General features: G+C 49.7%; 1 protein-coding gene across 7 annotated transcripts in view; it reads left to right on the plus strand.

Annotated features, from left to right (window-relative positions):
• The window catches only part of ZNF827 (zinc finger protein 827), a 189,356-nt gene extending 170,849 nt beyond the window's left edge, over window positions 1-18,507 (plus strand). For 2 of the 7 annotated variants that reach the window (XM_051820023.3, XM_089302410.1), the window contains exons 10-14: window positions 155-326; window positions 1,379-1,545; window positions 10,385-10,576; window positions 10,891-11,068; window positions 14,517-18,507. In XM_051820023.3, coding sequence (XP_051675983.1) covers window positions 155-326; window positions 1,379-1,545; window positions 10,385-10,576; window positions 10,891-11,068; window positions 14,517-15,336 — 1,529 coding nt within the window. In that variant the 3' untranslated portion in view covers window positions 15,337-18,507. Of the gene's footprint in view, window positions 1-154; window positions 327-1,378; window positions 1,546-10,384; window positions 10,577-10,890; window positions 11,082-12,592; window positions 12,660-12,708; window positions 12,984-14,516 lie in introns of those variants that run through there. The other 5 variants (XM_051820031.3, XM_051820028.3, XM_051820025.3 and 2 more) reach the window with 5 other exon arrangements.
• Window positions 18,508-19,636: the final 1,129 nt, after the last annotated feature.

Consider the following 19,636-nt stretch of genomic DNA (forward strand, 5'->3'; position numbering starts at 1 on the left):
TAATTTTATATGGACCGCGGGTGATATACGTATAGAGATAAGCCTGGCAGAATAAAAAAGGTTCCCCACCCCTGCTTTCAGTCCTGCCTCGCAGGGAGTTGGCATTTCATTTCCTGAGAGTGGTTTGGGTGTTTGCCTGTTCCTTCTCCCCCAGAGGAAAGAAAATACAAATGCCACTTGTGCCCCTATGCTGCTAAGTGCCGTGCGAACCTGAACCAGCACTTGACCGTGCATTCCGTGAAGCTGGTGAGTACAGACACCGAGGACCTCGTCAGCGCCGTCACCTCTGAAGGCAGTGACGGGAAGAAGCACCCTTACTACTACAGGTGAGTGGCGGACACAAGGCGCTGGTCTGGCCCCCGCCTGCCTGCCCTGCTGCTAGGGACGTGTGACAGGAGCCCCCTTTCTCGGTTGTCTGCTGACCTTTGTTTTAACGTTGTCTGTGCTGCCATGGCTGCTGCAGTTGCATGGCTCTGCTCTTGGCTTGGGTGGCCCTGGCAGAATTCATTAGAAGATAAATGGTCTTGGACTGACTGTCGCAGGTGAAGCCCCAGAGAGTGACAGAGCCCTGGGGACAGTCAGCATCTTGGTCTGTGTAGCTCCCACCATTGCACCTCTTAGCTTCCTAAGAGTTGGAAGGCAAAAAAGCCAGAGCAAAATACACCCAAGAACCCAGCAGAAACAGCACGGAAGGCATTACACGTTTTCCCTTGGCTGGGTTGCTGTTTAGTATGTGGCATTGCATGTTTTGCTTCCATATTCAGCCCAGAGTCAGTTTTTGGTTTGTCGCCATCAGATCCCAAGTTTTGTACTCTTTACTAAACCTTACCTGTGCTATTGGTGGAAACTGGCGTTTGCATGAAACATCTCCAGGGAAGGGCGGCCTCTCTCTCAGGAGCTGTCACAGATGGGGCTGCCTCTTGCTTGGTCTGCCACGCGGTGACCTGCGTGTGCTTCCATTGCTCCGTGGGAAGCTTTCCGGAGCCACAGAGAGAGGCGTGTGGGAGATGTGGTGCCTCTCAATTTATCAATGGACCAGCACCACGAAACACCTTGGCAGCACTGCCCCACATCTCCGGGCCCAAAGGAATCACTTAGGTGATGTGCAGCATCTGGACTCTGTAGTTTTTAATTCACTGTATGCTTACTTAGCACCATTATAGCATGAATGAGATGGCTGCACGATGCTGGCACTGAAGCCGCCTGGCACAGCGAGCAGCGCAGAGGCAGCCCAGCGCGCAGAGAATCCTCCACGGCAGAAGCTCTGCTGGCGAGGAGAATGTGTGTGAAGCCTCCGGCTCCTCGAGCGTTCTCTGCAGAAAGCAGTCGCCTCCATTCACAGCTCTGCATCCCTCTTTTCTTCCCTCCTCTCGTCTAGTTGTCACGTGTGCGGATTCGAGACCGAGCTCAACGTGCAGTTCGTCAGCCACATGTCGCTGCACGTGGACAAGGAGCAGTGGATGTTTTCCATCTGCTGCACCGCCTGTGACTTTGTCACCATGGAGGAAGCAGAGATAAAGGCTCACATTGACACCAAGCACACAGGTGACCATTCCTGCCCGTCCGTCTCTCCGTCCTCCTCCACCCCCTGCACCCTGGGTGCTGCCGCCCAGCAGTGCCGCGAGGCCTGGATAGGTCCTTCCAGGGAAAGGAAGTTTCCCAGGGTGGTAGGACCACATTGGCTTGTGGCCATCATGGCCTGGCCTGGCACCCCTGTGCCAAATCTAAAAGACAACCCAGTTCAGTTGTGCCGGAGAGGTTCTGAACTGTTTACTTGTCGCTTGTCCCCCTCCCCCTCACCATTTGTAACAGTCCTAACCCGCAGGGTGCCCCCGGGCTGTGCCTTTGCGTGGGAGATGAGTTGCCTGTTCAGCAGCTCTTCCATAACCCCATGCAGGCAGAGACACTGAGGCTTAACGGAGGTGGGCTAGCCTGTCCAAGGTTAACAACCGGATGGCACTACAGACGCGCAGCGCAACGGTTTTCATGCCAGAGCGTGCTCTCCGTGTGCGTGTTGTTGGAGAGCCCAGAGAAAGCTGCCAGAACCTGGGACCCTGCCGTTTGCTGTGCCAGGGCACTGAGCACCTCATTCTGCAGGCTCTGCTCTCTTCCGTGAGCCTGCATCGTGGTGTGTGGTGCGTTTATTGAGGCTCAAGGAAAACCAGATTCCCAGGAAACCTTCCAATGTCTAGGTCATGGCCAAGACTTGTCCAGGGCTCACCTTTCATTTCCCATGTCATTCTGGCCAACTTCTTCCATGTAATGGTGGTAACGTTTTGACTTCACAGTGCAATTATGCTCTCGCAAGGGGTGGTTGCAGATGACACCAGTGCGGAGGAACCCCGAGGGGCTTACATTTAAGAGCGGGTGTTGCCAACAGCTGGCTCGGGACGCTGGGTCAGCCCCTCATATCGCTGGCCCAGAAAGGATCAGAGAAGCGAATTTCCTGGCAGTTGCGCTGACGACGTGCGTGGCCTCTCCATGCTTCTCTGGCCGCTCTGGCTCGGTGGTGCCAACAGCAACAAAAGCTTGTTTTTGTCAGTAAATTGGGCAGCTATGCCTGGGCAGTCTGCAGAGAGCCATTACACTGCGTGAGAAGGTGACACTCGTGTGACCGCAACCGCATGAGCACTGTGGGCAGCAGGTGAACTGGGAAGCCCACCTGGAAGGTAAATTGGATTCGGCATTTTTGGAGCAGCAGATGGAAGCAACGGCCAGCCTCTCTTCTGTTTCCACTGGCTTTTTCACACATTTTGTTTTCTCTTTTATAGTCAACCTTTGCCCTTCGAACCCTCCTCACCCCAAAGTATGGCTGAATGCAGCCTCTCACCCCACTCCACAGCTCCCTCCACCCCGCCTTGCGGAAACCATAAGGGATAGAAAGAGGTTGGACTTCTCACCACTTCGTTGTCATGGGTGCATGCCTCACATTCACAGCTAACCCGTGCACACGCACTCACCCCCATGCACCACGGGGAGCACACTTAGATCTTGTTCCTTCTGAGGTCGCAGGGCTCCAGGTCTTGCCGGGAAGAATGTCCTCGTTTGTTAGCACCAAGAGCCCAGAGTGGAATTTCTCTTATAATTCAGTTGAAGCCTTTAATGCCCATGCTACTAGAGAAAGGTTAAAACCGGCTTGATAAACCAAGGCCCCGCAAGCTTTTTTTAAAGGGCCAGATAGCAAATGTTTTAGGCTTTGGGGCCATATGATTTCTGTTACTACCACTCAGCACTGCCACTGGAGTTTGCAAGTAGCCATAGACAGTACACAAATGGATGCGCATAGCCGTGTTCCAATAAAACTTTACTTATAGAAATAGGAAGCTGGCTTTGGCCCACAGCCTGTAATTTGCTGACCCCTATTGTAAGCTAATGGCCTCTCAGCATTTCCTGTTTGGTGCTGTTTTAAGGCATTTGAATCTGACCCAAGATATATCTATTTACATATGTAAATGAATAAGCTATATTATTGCAAAGTTCTGCTATGTAGCAATATATATGCTGTATGATATAGAAGGGTACTTCATAAAGTTTGTGGAAAGAGGAATTGAAAGCCAAGTTTAAGGGCCGGTGTTTGCCGTAGTGGTTAAATGCCAGTGAAGAGGCCTCCATCCTACATCAGAGTGCCGTGTTTAGTTCCCAGCTCCGGCTCCTCATTCCGTGTCTTGCTCATGTGAGCCCTGGGAGGCACTGATGATGGCTCAAGTAGTTGGATCTCTGCCACTCACACGGAAGACCTGGATTGAGTTCCAGGCTGCATTTGGGGAGTGAACCAGCCAATGAGAATTCCATTTATTCGTATCTCTCTCTCTCTTCCTTCCTCCTCCCCGCCTCCCTGCAAACAAATAATTTTTCAAAACTAAGTTTATTCCGGTGCAAAAATGTTGAAATCCATACATAGTTTTTTTCATAATACACATCTTCCATGAACTTTTTTGAAGCCCCTTCATATATAACCATCCAGCAAGAGGCTTGTCTAATCACTGCTGGATCCCCAGCACCCAGCACCAAGCCTGCCATGTCGGTAGCAGACACTCAGTGAATGACTGTGTGTGTGCAGACTCATCCATTCAGATCAGTGCGTGTAAGGAAGTGACTCAGACACGGCGCCTGCTGGAGCCCTGTTGCTATAATCCGTGTGAAAGTTCTGTAATCCTAAGGAAAGAGTCATTGTTCAGCATGCTGGGGAATCTGCCATGCTCTGTGACCCAAGTGAGGGTGAGAGCCACAGGATGAGCTTTATTCTAGAGAAATCCGTGCTCTCATGTGCTGCCTACAGCTTGCCCTCGCCCGAGGCCCGTGTGTGGAAGGGAGACTGTAGGGCTGCCCTCTCCTCATGTTTCTGCATGATGCCACCTCCTCGCCCCACTCCATGGCTCCTCGCCCCACTCCGTGGCTCCTCGCCCCACTCTGTGGCTCCGTGGCTCTGCAGAGAACCTCAGCAGGCGGGACATGGCCCCACCTCCAGTGCCTGTGACTCCTTCCTTGCAATTTCTGCTGCAGTTCTAAAATGGTGCAAGAAATGACACCAAGGAATCCAAATAGCTGTTTGGAAAATGCAGCCATTGATGCCACCCCTCACAGTGACACCGGCCTAAGTTCCAGATGACTTACAGTGTCCCTGTTAACACATCATCCCTAGAAAAGCTACAGAAATAGGCCATCTAGCAAACCTACAGAGTGAGGAGGATTTGTAAAAGCTTAAGTGATAAAAGAAATCACAAAGGAAAAGAATCAAGAGATTTGGCACAAAATTCTCTTCTATTTGCAAAAGAACAAAAGTGGGGGCAGGCATTGTGACCCAGCAGGTTAAGCCTTGCTTGGGGTACCAGCATCCCACATTTGAATGCCTGAGAGGGAAACCTGCCTCCGCTTCTGATCCAGCTTCTTGCTACTGTGCACTCTGGGAGACAGCAGGTGATGGCTCAGGCATCATCTCTCTGCCACCCATGTGAGAGAGCCAGAGGGAGCTCCTGGCCCCTGGCTTCAACCTGGCCCAACCCCAGTGCAGGCATTTGAGGAGTGAACCAGTGGATGCTCTCTCTTTCTCTCTCCAGCCCCCCTTCCTCCCTCCCTTTCTCTCTCTCTCTCTTACTCTGCTTTCAAATAAATAAAAATAAATAAACTTAATTTAAAAGAATGAAATGAGTCATAAAAATGACAACAGGTTAATGTATGTACTACCTAGAACATTTGTCTAAAAACTTGAGACCTCTAATTGAAAAATTTGCAGAGAACATGAAAGAAATAAAAACTCATCACTTTACATGAGGAAAGTGTCCAGTTGAAACTCTAGAGTGGCTTTGTTTACCCAGGGAAGTTAGGAGGGCATTGGATGGTAGTAGCCCCGGGGCTGGGGTGCACTGGTGCACCTGTTGTTTCGCCCCAGCAGAGGGCTTAGAACTTTTGCCTACTAATTAGGTGTTGTCTACCAAGAGGCATGAAAATGTGGACTCCTTCCGGGAATCGACCCATATGAGAAAAACTCAAACGATGGCATATTACTTTTAATTAAAATTTAATTTTCAGGGATGATTTAAGAAGGATAGGAAAAGTACATTCCATGGAGATGATACTGTCATTTAAAATGAGTAACTCATATTTTCATGTGCTGGGTATAGAAAACAGCATGGGAAGATAGAATGTGTTCGTTATTATATTGCATAAGTAATACTTATTATATCCCATAATATATTAATAAGACCTTCTATAATGCTTACTGTGAGCAAGACACTGTTTTTGGGTGCTTTGCCACAACCAGGTGAGGAAAATTCCAGTGTTAGCTGCATTCCATAGATGAGCTCATTAAGGCACAAAGTTCAGTACTTTGTCCAAAGTCATACAGCCGCTGAGGGGTACAGGGGTACAGGCAGCACTCAAACCCAGGTATTCTGCATCTGAAGTCCTCACTGTTAACCACTATGCAGTTAATGGCAATAGTTTAAAAATAGAGATGCTTACTTTTTAAAAAAAAAAGATTTTATTTATTTATTTGAGAGGTAGAGTTACAGACAGAGGGCAAGACAGAGAGAAAGGTCTTCCATCCGCTGGTTCACTCCCCAGATGGCCACAACAGCCGGAGCTGCACCAATCCCAAGCCAGGAGCCAGGAGCTTCTTCCGGGTCTCCCATGTGGGTGCAGGGGCCCAAGGACCTGGGCCATCTTCTACTGCTTTCCCAGGCCACAGCAGAGAGCTGGATTGGAAGTGGAGCAGCTGGGACTAGAACCAGCACCCATATGGGATGCCAGCGCCACAGGTGGAGGATTAACCTACTGTGCCACAGCACCAGCCCCGTGATGCTTATTTTTTTTAAAATGAAAAGAAAGGGGTCAGCATTGTGATGTAGCAGGTAAAGCCACCACCTGTGACATCCCATAGGGGCATCCCATAGGGGCGCCCGTTCCAGTCCTGGCCGCTCCTGCTTCCTATCCAGCCCCCTGCTAATGAGCATGGGAAAGCAGTGGAAGATGGCCCAAGCTTAAGCCCAAGCACTTAACCCTGTTCATCACATTTTCATGCCTGTTGGGAGACTGGGAAGAAGCTCCTGGCTCCTGGCTTAGGCCTGGTGCAGCCCTTGCTGCTGCAATTTCAGCATCCCAGGTGGGCACCAGTTCGCATCCCAGCTGCTCCACTTCTAATACAGCTCCTTGCTAATGCACCTGGGAGAACAGCAGAAGATGGCCCAAGTGCCTGGGTCTGTGCCACCCATGTGAGAGACCCAGATGGAGCTCCAGGCTTCGTTTTCCTTCTGCCTAGAGAACTTTGAACATGTCTTGGAATGCAGGTTGCTGGTGACACATTCTCTCATCTTTTTTAGTGTCAGCTCTTTTTTCTCCATTTTTGAAACGTGTCCACTGGATTGACGGACTATCTTCCAGTCTTTTTTTTTTTTTAAACTTTTATTTAATGAATATAAATTTCCAAAGTACGACTTATGGATTACAATGGCTTCCCCCCCATACCGTCCCTCCCACCACAACCCTCCCCTTTCCCACTCCCTCTCCCCTTCCATTCACATCAAGATTCATTTTCGATTATCTTAATATACAGAAGATCAGCTTAGTATACATTAAGTATGGATTTCAACAGTTTGCTCCCACACAGAAACAAAAAGTGAAAAATAATAGATGATTTTTTTTAAATGATGATGAAATCAGAGCAGACCTATTGTCATGTTTAATCCCAGTGAGAGTCAAGTTGGGAATTGATAATTTCTTTTTTCTTTTTTTTTTTTTTACAGAGGATCAGTTTAGTATGCATTAAGTAAGGATTTCAACAGTTTGCACCCCCATAGAAACACAAAGTGAAATATATTGTTTGAGTACTTGTTATAGCATTAAATCTCAATGTACAGCACATTAAGGATAGAGATCCTACATGAGGAGTAAGTGCACAGTGACTCCTGTTGTTGACTTTACCAATTGACACTCCTGTCTATGGCATCAGTAATCTCCCTATGTTCCAGTCATGAGTTTCCAAGGCTATGGAAGCCCTCTGAGTTCTCCGACTCTTATCTTGTTTAGACAAGGTCATAGTCAAAGTGGAGGTTCTCTCCTCCCTTCAGAGAAAGGCACCTCCTTCTTTGATGACCTGTTCTTTCCACTGGGATCTCACTCGCAGAGATCTTTTGCCAGAGTGTCTTGGCTTTCCATGCCTGAAATACTCTCATGGGCTTTTCAGCCAGATCCGAATGCTTTTAGGGCTGATTCTGAGGCCAGAGTGCTATTTAGGACATCTGCCATTCTATGAGTCTGCGGAGTATCTCACTTCCCATGTTGGATCACTCTCCCCTTTATTTATTCTATCGGTTAGTGTTAGCAGGTACTAGACTTGTTTATGTGCTCGCTTTGACTCCCAGTCCCTCCACCATGACCAACTGTGAACTGAAATTGATCACCTGGAACAGTGAGATGGCATTGGTACATGCCACCTCGATGGGATTGAATTGGAATCCCCTGGTATGCTTCCAACTCCACCACTTGGGGCAAGTCAGCCTGAGCATGTCCCAAATTATACATCTCTTCCCTCTCCCATTCCCACTCCCATGTTCAACAGCGATCACATTTCAGTTAATTTTCAACACTTAAGAATAACTGTGCATCAATTACAGAACTAAACCAGTCATATTAAGTAGAACAGATAAAAAAACTACTAAGAGGGATAATGTATTAAGTTGTTCATTAACAGTCAGGGCTATGCTGATCAAACCACCGTTTCCCATAGTGTCCACCTCACTCCAACAGGTTTCCTTCTTGGTGTTCAGTCAGTCGTACCGATCAGGGAGAACATACGGTATTTGTCCCTTTGGGACTGGCTTATTTCACTCAGCATGATGTGTTCCAGATTCCTCCATTTTGTTGCAAATGACTGGATTTCGTTGTTTCTTACTGCGGTATAGTATTCTAAAGAGTACATATCCCATAATTTCTTTATCCAGTCTATCGTTGATGGGCATTTAGGTTGGTTCCAGGTCTTAGCTATTGTGAATTGAGCTGCAATAAACATTAGGGTGCAGACCTCTTTTTTTGTTTGCCAATTTAAATTCCTTTGGGTAAATTCCAAGGAGTGGGATGGCTGGGTCGAACGGTATTCCAGTCTTTTAAAGATGCTGCTTCCTTGTATTCTCACCTGCATGGTTTCCCGCAAGAAATCTGCTGTCATGTTTTTTATTCTTGTTTGTTTGCACGTGATGTGCCCTTTTTCCTGTGACTGGTTTTTAAGATTTATTTTTATTTATTTATTTATTTTGGTCACTGGTTTTGAGCAATTTAATTATGACGTTCCTTGGTGTCGGTTTCTTCATGCTTCTCATGCTTGGGCTTGAGAAACTCATTGTTGAGCTTCTTGGATCTTTGAGTTTATTGTTTTCCTTATATTTGGACAATCTGGGGCCCTTTTGTGTCTTCTTTCAGCCCTCCTCACCCCAACTGGGAGGCCGGTTAGACTTAGTGTTAGCTGCCTGCAGGCATCCCGTGGTTCATTGTTGCTGTTTTCATTTGGGGGATTCCTTTTGCTATTGCATCTCAGAGAGTTCTGTAGCTTTTATCTTCACATTCATTCTTTCTTCTGCCACATCTAATCTGCTGGTAATTCCATCAGTGTATGCTTCCATCTCAGACATGGTTTCAAGTATAGAAATTTGACTTGAGGGGCTGACGCTGTAGCATAGAGGGCAAAGCCACCGCCTGGAGTGCTGGCATCCCATATGGACACCAGTTCAAATCCTGGCTGCTCCACTTCCAATCCAGCTTTCTGCTGTGGCCTGGGAAAGCAGCAGAAGATGGCCCAAGTCCTTGGCCCCTTGCACCCTCATGGGAGACCCATAAGGAGCTCCTGGCTCCTGGCTTCAGATCGGCACAGCCCCAGCCGTTGCAGCCATTTGGGGAGCAAACCAGCAGATGGAAAACCTCTCTCTCTCTCTCTCTCTCTCTCTCTCTCCCCCTGCCTCTGCCTCTCTATAACTCTGCCTTTCAAATAAACAAGTAAATCTTAAAAAAAAAAAACTGCAACCTTCTACCACTCTGAGCTCCCAGTTTCTTTAAAAAAAAAGAAAAAAGAAATTTTATCTGCATCTTTTTTTATATCTTCCATATCTCTACTTAACTTTTTGAGCATATGAAATATCCTTACTGGCAAATTTTAACAACTATGTCAGTTCTTGGTCAGTTTTTTTTTTTAAGATTTATTTTTATTTATTTGAAAGGCAGAGTTACAGAGAATGAGAGACAGAGAGAGATCTTCCATCTACTGGTTCACTCCCTAAATGTCTGCAATGGCCAGGGCTGGCCCAGACCAAAGCCAGCAACCAGGAGCTTCTTACCAGGTCTCCCACATGGGTGGCAGGAGCCCAAGCGCCTGGGCCATCTTCTGCTGCTTTTCCCAGGTCATTAGCAGGGAGCTGGATTGGAAGTAGAGCAGCTGGGACTCAAACCAGCACTCATATGGATGCTGGTGCTGCAGGCAATGACTTTACCCGCTATGCCACAACGCTGGCTCCCATGGGTCAGTTTTGATTGACTGACTGTTCCTCCATTTTGGGTTGTGTTTCTTGCTTCTTTGCATGCCTGGAAAGATGTGATGGGACATTTAAAAATATAACACTGGAACTTGGCGTAACGTGTTCAGGCCATCTTAGCAGCTATTGTCACTGTAATTATTGGAAGACCTCAGTAAACACGTGTCAAATGGATTGAATGTCTGCTCCTGATCCCAGGACCTCAAATATCACCACAGGTGCACCAAGACCAGGGGAGCTGGGAGCCTTACACTGTGGCCCCCAAGGATGCATCCATGAGACCTGATTGCGCCAGCGTCAAGCGCTGCCTGCCTGAGGGTCTGCATCTCCTAAGTAAGTAAGAGACTTGGGTACTTTTTATTTTTCAGGGGAAGACAGGAAGACCCCCAGCGAGTCCAACAGCCCCTCTTCATCCTCCCTCTCAGCTCTGAGTGATTCAGCCAACAGCAAAGACGATTCCGACAGCTCCCAGAAGAACAAGGGCGGGAACAACCTGCTGGTGATCTCCGTGGTGCCTGGGAGTCAGCCCTCACTGAACAGTGAGGAAAAGCCAGAGAAAGGTAAGGGAGGGCTGGGCGTGTCTGCTGCACCCTCCCGGTCTGGAGACTCTGCCCTGGAGAGGCGGGGTAACTGGGTCCAGGAGACAGAGGACGCGCACCTAAGCTTCACGTTACCTTTGGGCCTGGTTTGCATCCAGTGTGGAGCTGTACGTTAAACTCCTCTACCACAGAGGCAGGCAGCAGTGCCTGGAAGGATGTGACTCTTTGGAGGTGGAGGGGGTGGGCGGAAGGGGGTACTCGACCGCACTCTGGCCTGCCCTGCCTCTCTGTCTCTCTGCCCCGTGCACCTCTACACCCAGCTTCGGTCCTTTCAGGGTTCGAATGCGTTTTCTGCAACTTTGTCTGCAAGACGAAGAACATGTTTGAGCGCCATCTGCAGATACACCTCATCACCCGGATGTTTGAGTGCGACGTGTGCCACAAGTTCATGAAGACCCCCGAACAGCTGCTGGAGCACAAGAAATGCCACACTGTCCCCACCGGTGGGCTCAAGTAAGGAAAGCAAGTACAGAACCTTTTACTGCGTTGTTATTAAACACCCCTCCCCCGCCCTTCCCCTGCCCTTTCCCTGGAGGTTTTGGGGGTCATGGAGAGGGGGAGCTTGGTATGAGGGGAGTTAGACAGGAACCTCTGCTGCTGCCTCTCCCTGGATTGAGTCCAACCTGTCCCCCAAGGGCTCCAGAGACGACAGGGGGAGAATCCGTCTCACAAATATTCAAGGATTCAGGGCCAGGAAGCAGACCTGTTGGGTCAACCCAGCGTGCAAGGCTAGGGCCATCCTATACTGCTTTGAGTTTGGTTCACACTTCATTTTGCTGGGACTCGGGGACCAGCGGGTGTCCCCAAGTGTAAATCATGGTGCTGTCACCGCAGGTGCCATCTCTGCTTTTCAGATGACTCGCCATGTGTCTCCTACTTAAATAGTTCCACCATCTCGCTCCCCCAGGTTAGAACCTTGGCAGTTTGAGCAGGCCACGTTGTTCATGGCAGAGATCACACGGCTCCGTGGCCTCCTGCAGACACGCCAGCGCCTTCCCCCAAAGGCTAGACAGCAAGCTTCACCATTAAGCGAGATGCGCAGGCAGCCCCCCCGCCCGGGTCTCCAGTGAGACCCTTGAGTTACCACCACCGGTCCCTGTGTCGGCCTCCATAACGCGCGCTCAGGGGCGCACAGGAATGAAACGCCCTTCGCCCTCGGGAGATGTGTGTCCGTGCAGTACCAGAATTGACCCTCCCCGCTGATTCGGAAATCAGAGGCCTTGTTCACGAGGTACTTCCCGTCCAGTGAAGAGAAAGAAGCACCATAGTCAGGCACCCAAAAGCACACCATTTTTTCAGGCGTAATTTTTAATCTGTAGCTGAAACGATCATGTAGTTAGAAAAAGTACACAACAGAGGAGGGACTTTTTTTAAAAAAAACCTTTGTTTTCAAACATCTGTATCGTTGAAACTCACACTTCACCAGAGAGGCGGGGGCGGGGTGGGGGGTGGAGGGTGGAGAGACCCAGGAGAACCCTGGGAGGGAGTGGAGAGCCGGAGGCAGTGCAGGGTTGGCAACCCCAGGCGCTGCCTGGTCGGGGGACCCCTCCCAGCTGCTGTTGGATTCCATGCTGTCTCACTCTTGGGGCACTGAGGCTGGAGGGGGAGGGGCGGTGGCAGGGCCTGGGGAGGGGGAGACGGTCATTCTAGAAAATCTGGACCCAGCGAGGACCGACTTGGGAATCTGATGGGGTCTGCCCCCACTGCCCCCGTTGACAAGTATTTGTGCACCCTTACCAACAGCGAAGGCCACGTGGCCCCGTGGTCGGACTAGGTCCCGTGGCCCCTCCCCGTAGCCCAGTCACAGCCGTGAACGCTGCAGCCCCCGCCCGTTGTGGCTTTGCCAGTTCGCCTCTCCTCGGGGACCTGAGCAGTCCCCAGCCTCCGCACCCACTGGGGAGAACGCACAGTGATGGCTGCTGCTTTTGCCGGTACCAGACACCTGCCGTACGGTGCTAACCGTGCCCTGTGTAATAGTTTATGTTCTAGGATGACCAAGTAGAAGAACACTTTGAAAAAATTGATAATGCCTTCTGGCTATACAGTGAGTCTTTGTTTTGTTTCGTTTCGTTTTGTTTCCTTTGCCATATCAGAGAATTAATCTGCCTGAGAGAGAGTGTCTTTAAGATAAACCACGGGAGCACGGAACACCCTTAGCCCTGTGCCTGAGCAGCGAAAGGAAGCAAGATTGAGCTGTGGGTCACAGAAATGTCCGTAAACTGAAACAGACTGCCCGTGTCTAAGTTGCTTTTCTGTGATGGAACTGCTTGTACTCTATACCCTGTTGGTAATGCAGATCAAATAAGATTATACTATTATTTTTCTTTTGCCGTAGCTCAGGACAGTGGTGAGTTTCAGACTCCTCTAGGTAAGGCCCAGCTTGGCGTAGGGGTTGTGTGTGCACCTGACCTGGGAACGGGCTTTATATTTCTCTCGTGTGCACTCTTCTGTGAGCTGAGGGTCCAAGGCTAACGGCGAGCTTGGCGCTGAGGAGGCAGTGCACGGTGCACTTGGTTGTGTTGGGCTCTGCTGAACACCTCTCCAACCCCTCCGAGGACAGTCCACTCCCGGGCCCTGCCCTGCGGGCCCCGAGCAAGAGGCGAGGCAGCCACTTGGGCATCTGCATTCTGTCTGGAGAGAGAGAGAGCACACACGCTGCAGCGCGCATGCACGCCAGCGCCTTGAGCCTGACCTGCAGGGGCAGCTCAGCAGTTTTGTGGCCATGCCCTCAGCACCCCTCGCAGCCCCTCTGGCTGGCCAGGAGGGCGGGTGCAGGCGGAGCCTCCTGCCAATCATGGGCAGCCCGAGCTTCAGGGAGGCCCAGCCGTTGTCCTGGGCTTGTCCATCTGGATCCCAGTAATCCCCGAGATGGAGCCGGGGCTCAGACCCACCCCCTGGCGTAGTCTACCTAAATGACGTGTGGAGGCCACTCAACCAATGATTCCATCTGTCCCGGGTGCGAGGCACCTGCTGAGCACTCTTCCCGAGCCCTGGGGAGACTACAGAAGAAATGTCAGACACGCTTCTGCCCCATGGGACGCCAAGAGCCAGTTGCATTGCTGTTGACTCCTGTGGCATACTAATGTATTCATGAGTCTTCAGGCTCCAGAGGGCAGGTCCCCCTGTCCCTCCCTAGTCGGTGGGCTGTCGGGTGGGCTCCCTCTCCTCCCTGCCCCTGCCATAGTCCTCGCCTTCCTTGCTGATCAAGAGCCAGAACTTTAGGAGACAGGTTTTATGCGTACTCACCAATGCACGCACACACACACACACACACTCACTCACACACACCCAGGCCTTCTCATCCTAACAACCCTTTAATCAGCACGACTCTGCCCCCTGTGACTTTCTGTTTGCTGGAGGTAGCTCTCCCCCTATAAGCTGTTCTTCCAGACCTCTTAGCCTTTCTGCGTGTGCTTGGTGTGGTGCATGAAAAGTCCATTCTTTGTGTTGCTCCCATTGAGAGGGGAGGTCAGGAGGTTTAGACCTCCGCGCTGCCCCGAGGGGAGTGGGGAGGGCTCCAGGGGGCCGGAGGGGCGCGGGGGGAGGGGGCTGGCGGGGAGCACCAGCTTATTTATAACCTCGGACCCTCTCTGCTCCCCCTGGTGTGGGCGGGCTGCTGTTGGCTGTTCCAGCCAGGAGACCCAGAGCAGGCTGAGCGGAGCTGGTCGGAGCTCCTCCCTAGCAGGGGGCAGCTCTGACAGCAGTGAAAGCCCACGAGGCCATCCCCACCCCTGAGAGGCGGCAGGGCTGGGCTGGGCTGGCCAGGCCAGGCCAGGCCTCGGAGACTGGGGAGGGTGGTGAGGAGTGGGGGCGGCGGTGGGGATGGGGAGAAGCAGGGCTGCCGCCGAACCCTTCTGGCTGAACCTCGCTTGCCCTTGCTTCCCCACCCCCACCCCGGCAGGTGCCCATTCTGCATTTATTCCACCAACCGCCCCGCTGCTATGGAGTGCCACCTCAAGACCCACTACAAGATGGAGTACAAGTGCCGGATCTGCCAGACGGTGAAGGCCAACCAGCTGGAGCTGGAGACGCACACCCGGGAGCATCGCCTGGGCAACCACTACAAGTGCGACCAGTGCGGCTACCTGTCCAAGACCGCCAACAAGCTCATCGAGCACGTGCGCGTGCACACCGGGGAGCGGCCCTTCCACTGTGACCAGTGCAGCTACAGCTGCAAGCGCAAGGACAATCTCAACCTGCACAAGAAGCTGAAGCACGCCCCCCGCCAGACCTTCAGCTGCGAAGAGTGCCTGTTCAAGACCACACACCCTTTCGTCTTCAGCCGCCACGTGAAGAAGCACCAGAGCGGGGAGTGCCCCCCGGAGGACAAGAAGGGGCTGTGCGCGGCCCCCAAGGAAGCGGCCGGCCCCGGGGCCCCGCTGCTGGTCGTGGGGAGCTCCCGGAACCTCTTGTCTCCCCTGTCGGTCATGTCGGCCTCGCAGGCTCTGCAGACCGTGGCCCTGTCCGCCGCCCACGGCAGCAGCTCGGAGCCCAACCTGGCACTCAAGGCGCTGGCCTTCAACGGCTCCCCCTTGCGCGTAGACAAGTACCGGAACTCGGATTTTGCCCATCTCATTCCCTTGACAATGTTATACCCCAAGAACCACTTGGATCTCACATTCCACCCTCCCCGGCCTCAGACTGCGCCTCCCAGCATCCCCTCCCCGAAACACTCCTTCCTCGCCTATCTCGGACTGCGAGAGAGAGCAGAGACTGTCTGAGGACAGCCACGGTCTGTACCAAAAACAAAAGAGACAAAGACACAAACAAAACAAAATAACCCACAAAACTTAAAAACACAACCCCAGCAGGTGTATGTTGCTGCAAAACCTACAGACCCCCCGGGGTCTGCACCACGTGTACTGTATATCTTTAGTAAGGAGTAGAGAATTGGCTCTGTGTGTATACCTATTGCATTGACCTGAAAAGCTGCTTTACCCACTCTCCCGAGAGGTCACCTCCTGCATACTTCTACCTTGAGAGGCATGCCTCCCCAGCCACCCACTCCGCCCTCAGCCCTTCTTCCTTCTTTGCTCTGAAAGGAATTCTGTCTCGTTAAACCCTAAAGAGAGTGTCCTTAATTGCAATCAGCACTTGTAAGCTTAAGATACCGGTGCATTTGGTTTTCTGTCGGGTGAGTGGGGCGCATGGGCGCTTGTGGATTCCGGAAGAGCCGCGCGCGCGTCGAGCGCCATGACGTTGCTCTTGTACAGCCCTCGTCCCGGCTTCTTTAACAGCGACCAACCTTCTCTTCCCTCCTGGGCTGTTCATCCACTCGGGTCTCTCTCCGAGCTCCCTCACACCTCCCCTCTCTGTTTTACGGCTGCAGAGCGGTAGGGCCCGGTGCTGAGTGGATGCAGGGAGGGTGGGCTCCTACAGGGCTGCCGGAGCCCTGGTTCTCAGTTCTCCTCTGGGGAGGAAGCTGCACGGGCTCCAGTGGCTGCCCTGTCCAGGAAGTATCCCGCAGCACTGCAGCTGACTTCACACAACTGAAGTCTGGTGTGTGTGTGTGTGTGTGTGCCCGTACGTCAGTGATGTGTATGGCGCACGCACGCACGCACACAGGACATCGTTTTTTTTTTTAAGGGCAGATTATATATATATATGAGATGTATTAATTCAGTGGTTACCATTTGTTTGCAGGAAAAAAATTGTATGAATTAAAAATTTTATGGTTCATAAATCCAGCCAAGGAGATTAAAAGGGGTTTGGATAAATTCTGGGTATAAATGCTCAGACTAAAAAAAAAAAAAAAAGAAAAAAAAGAAAAAAAAGAAATGGCAGTTTTGCACAGTGCTTTGGTCTTGCACTAGTTTTTGTTTCTCATCTGAAAAAAAAAGTAAAATAAAAGGAAGAAAATGTACCTTTTTTATGGAATGAGTAGACTGTATGTTTGACAATTTAGCCACAACCTCTTTGACCTGTAAGGACACAACAAAAAGGTGCTGTTTAGTCCTCTGGTTCAGTTCCTGCCCCTGAGAAGTTTCCATTGTGTTTGCAGATCCTCTGGCTGTAGCGGTATCCTCCATGCTGTTAGTGATTCTGTATTCCATTTTGTTAACGCCTGGTAGACGTACCTGCTAGGAGGCTAACTTTATACTTATTTAAAGCTCTTACTTTGTGGTCATTAAAATGACAGTGTATGTGCAGCACTTTATTGCAACAGGAAGCAGGTGTGGATTGGTTGAGTAACCCTTCGCTCATCTTAAAAAGCAATGGGTGATTTAAAAAGGAGAAAAACTCTTGGATGAATACGTTCATTGCTTGTGTTTTTGAGAGAGCAGAATCTCCTGTGTGAAACAGGCTGAAAGAGCAGGAAGAAATGTGCTTTGTGTGAGAACAGAGTTGGACTGTGGCGATTTGTACGTTCTTCATCTGTGGAAGAACAGGCGGACGGGGAACACTTTCTCACCCTGTTGCCGATTCCCGTCATGTCTCAGGCTGGAGTTGGGATTGTTTTTTTTTTTTTTTTTTTCACCTATTTCACCAGGGGAAAAAAAAAAAACAAAAGCCTCTCTGATTTTTCTTCCTCTACTCAGTTTGGTTCGCTCAGAGCCCCCTGGAAATGAATCCTGTTGCACAGGAAGCCAGAAGACTGTGCTGTCGGTCCCCACACCACGGTGTCCCCGCCGCCCTCCGCTCTAACCCTGCTGCCCCCAGAGCTGGCAGGTGTGCTACATTTCCCTTCCCTGGCCATCCGGCCCGGTGTGGGGTGCCTGCTCGGCGTCCTGGCAAACCTGTTTACACTAAGGGGATGGCCACGGGGGCGCGGAGGCCCAACCAGCTCAGGCAGGAAGCTCCCAGAACCCTCAGTCATTCTCCAGCAGAAGCTGTGTTCGAGATGCTGATCAACCTCACCCTGTCCATGTCTCAGTAAAAGACACTATAGACGGTTATGGACAACACACTCCAAGAATACTGGGCTTTCGGGTAGGTTGTGTTGTTTTCCTTTAAGTCATGTCTTTATTCCCATATAATGGAGAACATGCCACTTGGCTAATAATGTGTTTTCAAAATTACAAGTTCAGTGATGATAGGAAAGAGGGCCTTGGTGATCCCACAGGGGCTGGCGGAACAGGCGACTCACACTTAAGCACCAGCAGGTTCAAAACCTGAAAGGGTGGCGCGAATGGTTAGGACTGTAGGTTTTCTAGCATGCCACTTGTGCAATAGGAGGCCCTAAGGTCAGAACGTTCTAGAGCAAGAGGAGTGATGGAAGGAGACATTGACTGCTCAAATGCCATGCATTTCACTGCTTGCCACTGAACTTGTATTTGAATGACTTAGTAATGCTTAATAAAATTGGGCAACTTTTTTAGCACTTTGGAAAGAGTCATCAATCTTTCTGGTAAATTATAAAAGTTTTCTGAGTGAGAAAAGGTGTGTTTGGAGTTTGTTTGACTTTTTATATTATTGTTGTTATTAATAAAGGAAAAATCTACAGCATTTTTCAGATTCCACCTAGATAATGTGTAGCCCTGAATTTGGTTTGCAGTTTGATACTCAGGGAAGGATGTGTTCCATAGATATCCTTTCCGTGTAAAACACTAACATCTTTGAGAAATTCACCTGCCAAGTAACCCCAATTCTGATTTCACTATGCATTCTTCAATGAAAGCTTATTTTTCCATATAGTAACGCAGTTAGGGTTCTCAGCACTTTCTTCTATCCTTTTTTTAACTCTTCATATTATGTTCTGATGATCATACTGTCAAGGTTTGTGTACATTACTGAAAATTTGTATTGTATAAAGCTTTTTGCATTACAAGGCTGTACAGGGTCATTTTGACAGTAACTGGTATATTCCTTCGCATCTTATGTTGCATTGCCAATTTCTAGTGTATCCAGTTTGAAAGTATAATATACTCTAATTAAAAAAAAGGTTGGCTATACTCTTGTTTCTTTTTTTTTATTTTCTTGGTTGCCATCCTCAACTACTTATTAGTCTCAGGGTTAGGTTGGTCTTGCTTTGTTCTGTTTTCTGCTTTTCAGTGCATTTCAACCAGATTTGGGAAATATCCACTCCTAGTGATAGCTATTACAAAACCCAGGGTTTGGACACCCATGGTGACGATGCACACTGTTATTATATAAGCACTAACAGCCGTCAGGGTTGAGAGCGTATCTATCATTCAGTGCAGTGGCGCTGGCTCCTTCCTGAAATTGTTTAGTGACATTTCACAGTATTCGCCAGCCTTTCCCTCTCCTGCTCTACATCATTCTAGTGACCCCATAGCCAAAGGGAAGGAAAAACCAGATGAATAACTCCATTTATCTTAATGAAGTTGGGCAACTAATGGGGGCGGGGGGAGTGTCATGTTTTGCAAGCTAAACAATCATCTACCCAAATGCAAGTAATAATAATTCACTGTTCAAGAGAAATACCAGGGACAGACAATGAGACAAAAAAACAAAAACAAAAAAAGGAAAATCACACTTGTAGGTTAAAACAACACTTTTTAAAAATCCATTTTAAAACTCTGCCCATTGGAGACCTTCCCCAGGAATCTGTGATGATTGATAAAAATACATAAAGCAGCAGATGAGAATGTTTTGCCTGGTTCACAACTTGCAAGCTTATAAATATAATGTCCTTTGCTTATTTCAAGAAATTGTGAACCACTTCTCTCTAACATTTAAAATGATCAGATTTACTTTAGGGGGAAAAAATGGATAATACAAGAGAAACCACACTGAAAATGGCCAGACGCTAATCAGACACTATTTCCATCCAAGAAATGGGTGGAATGCACATGACTGAATCAAGTTTTCCTGTTTGAGTCAAGTACCAATTTTGTGTCGAGGTGACTGATATTTAGTGAGAGTAATAAAATATACCCGACTGCTTTGATTGTTGCCTGCACCGGAGGCACGAGTGGCTTCTCTTGTTTGGCCTTAGACTGCGCCGCTACCTCCTGTTCTCCCTGCAGGTAGCGATATAAAGAACATCGCCCTCAGCCTGGTCATCTTCTCCCCTGAAATGGGCTCCCAGTGACGTCTGAGGATGGGTCTGGGAGCAGA

This window comes from Oryctolagus cuniculus, chromosome 8, assembly GCF_051225735.1.
Source record: "Oryctolagus cuniculus isolate XC-2025 breed Fujian yellow rabbit chromosome 8, ASM5122573v1, whole genome shotgun sequence".
Taxonomy (NCBI): Eukaryota; Metazoa; Chordata; class Mammalia; order Lagomorpha; family Leporidae; genus Oryctolagus; species Oryctolagus cuniculus.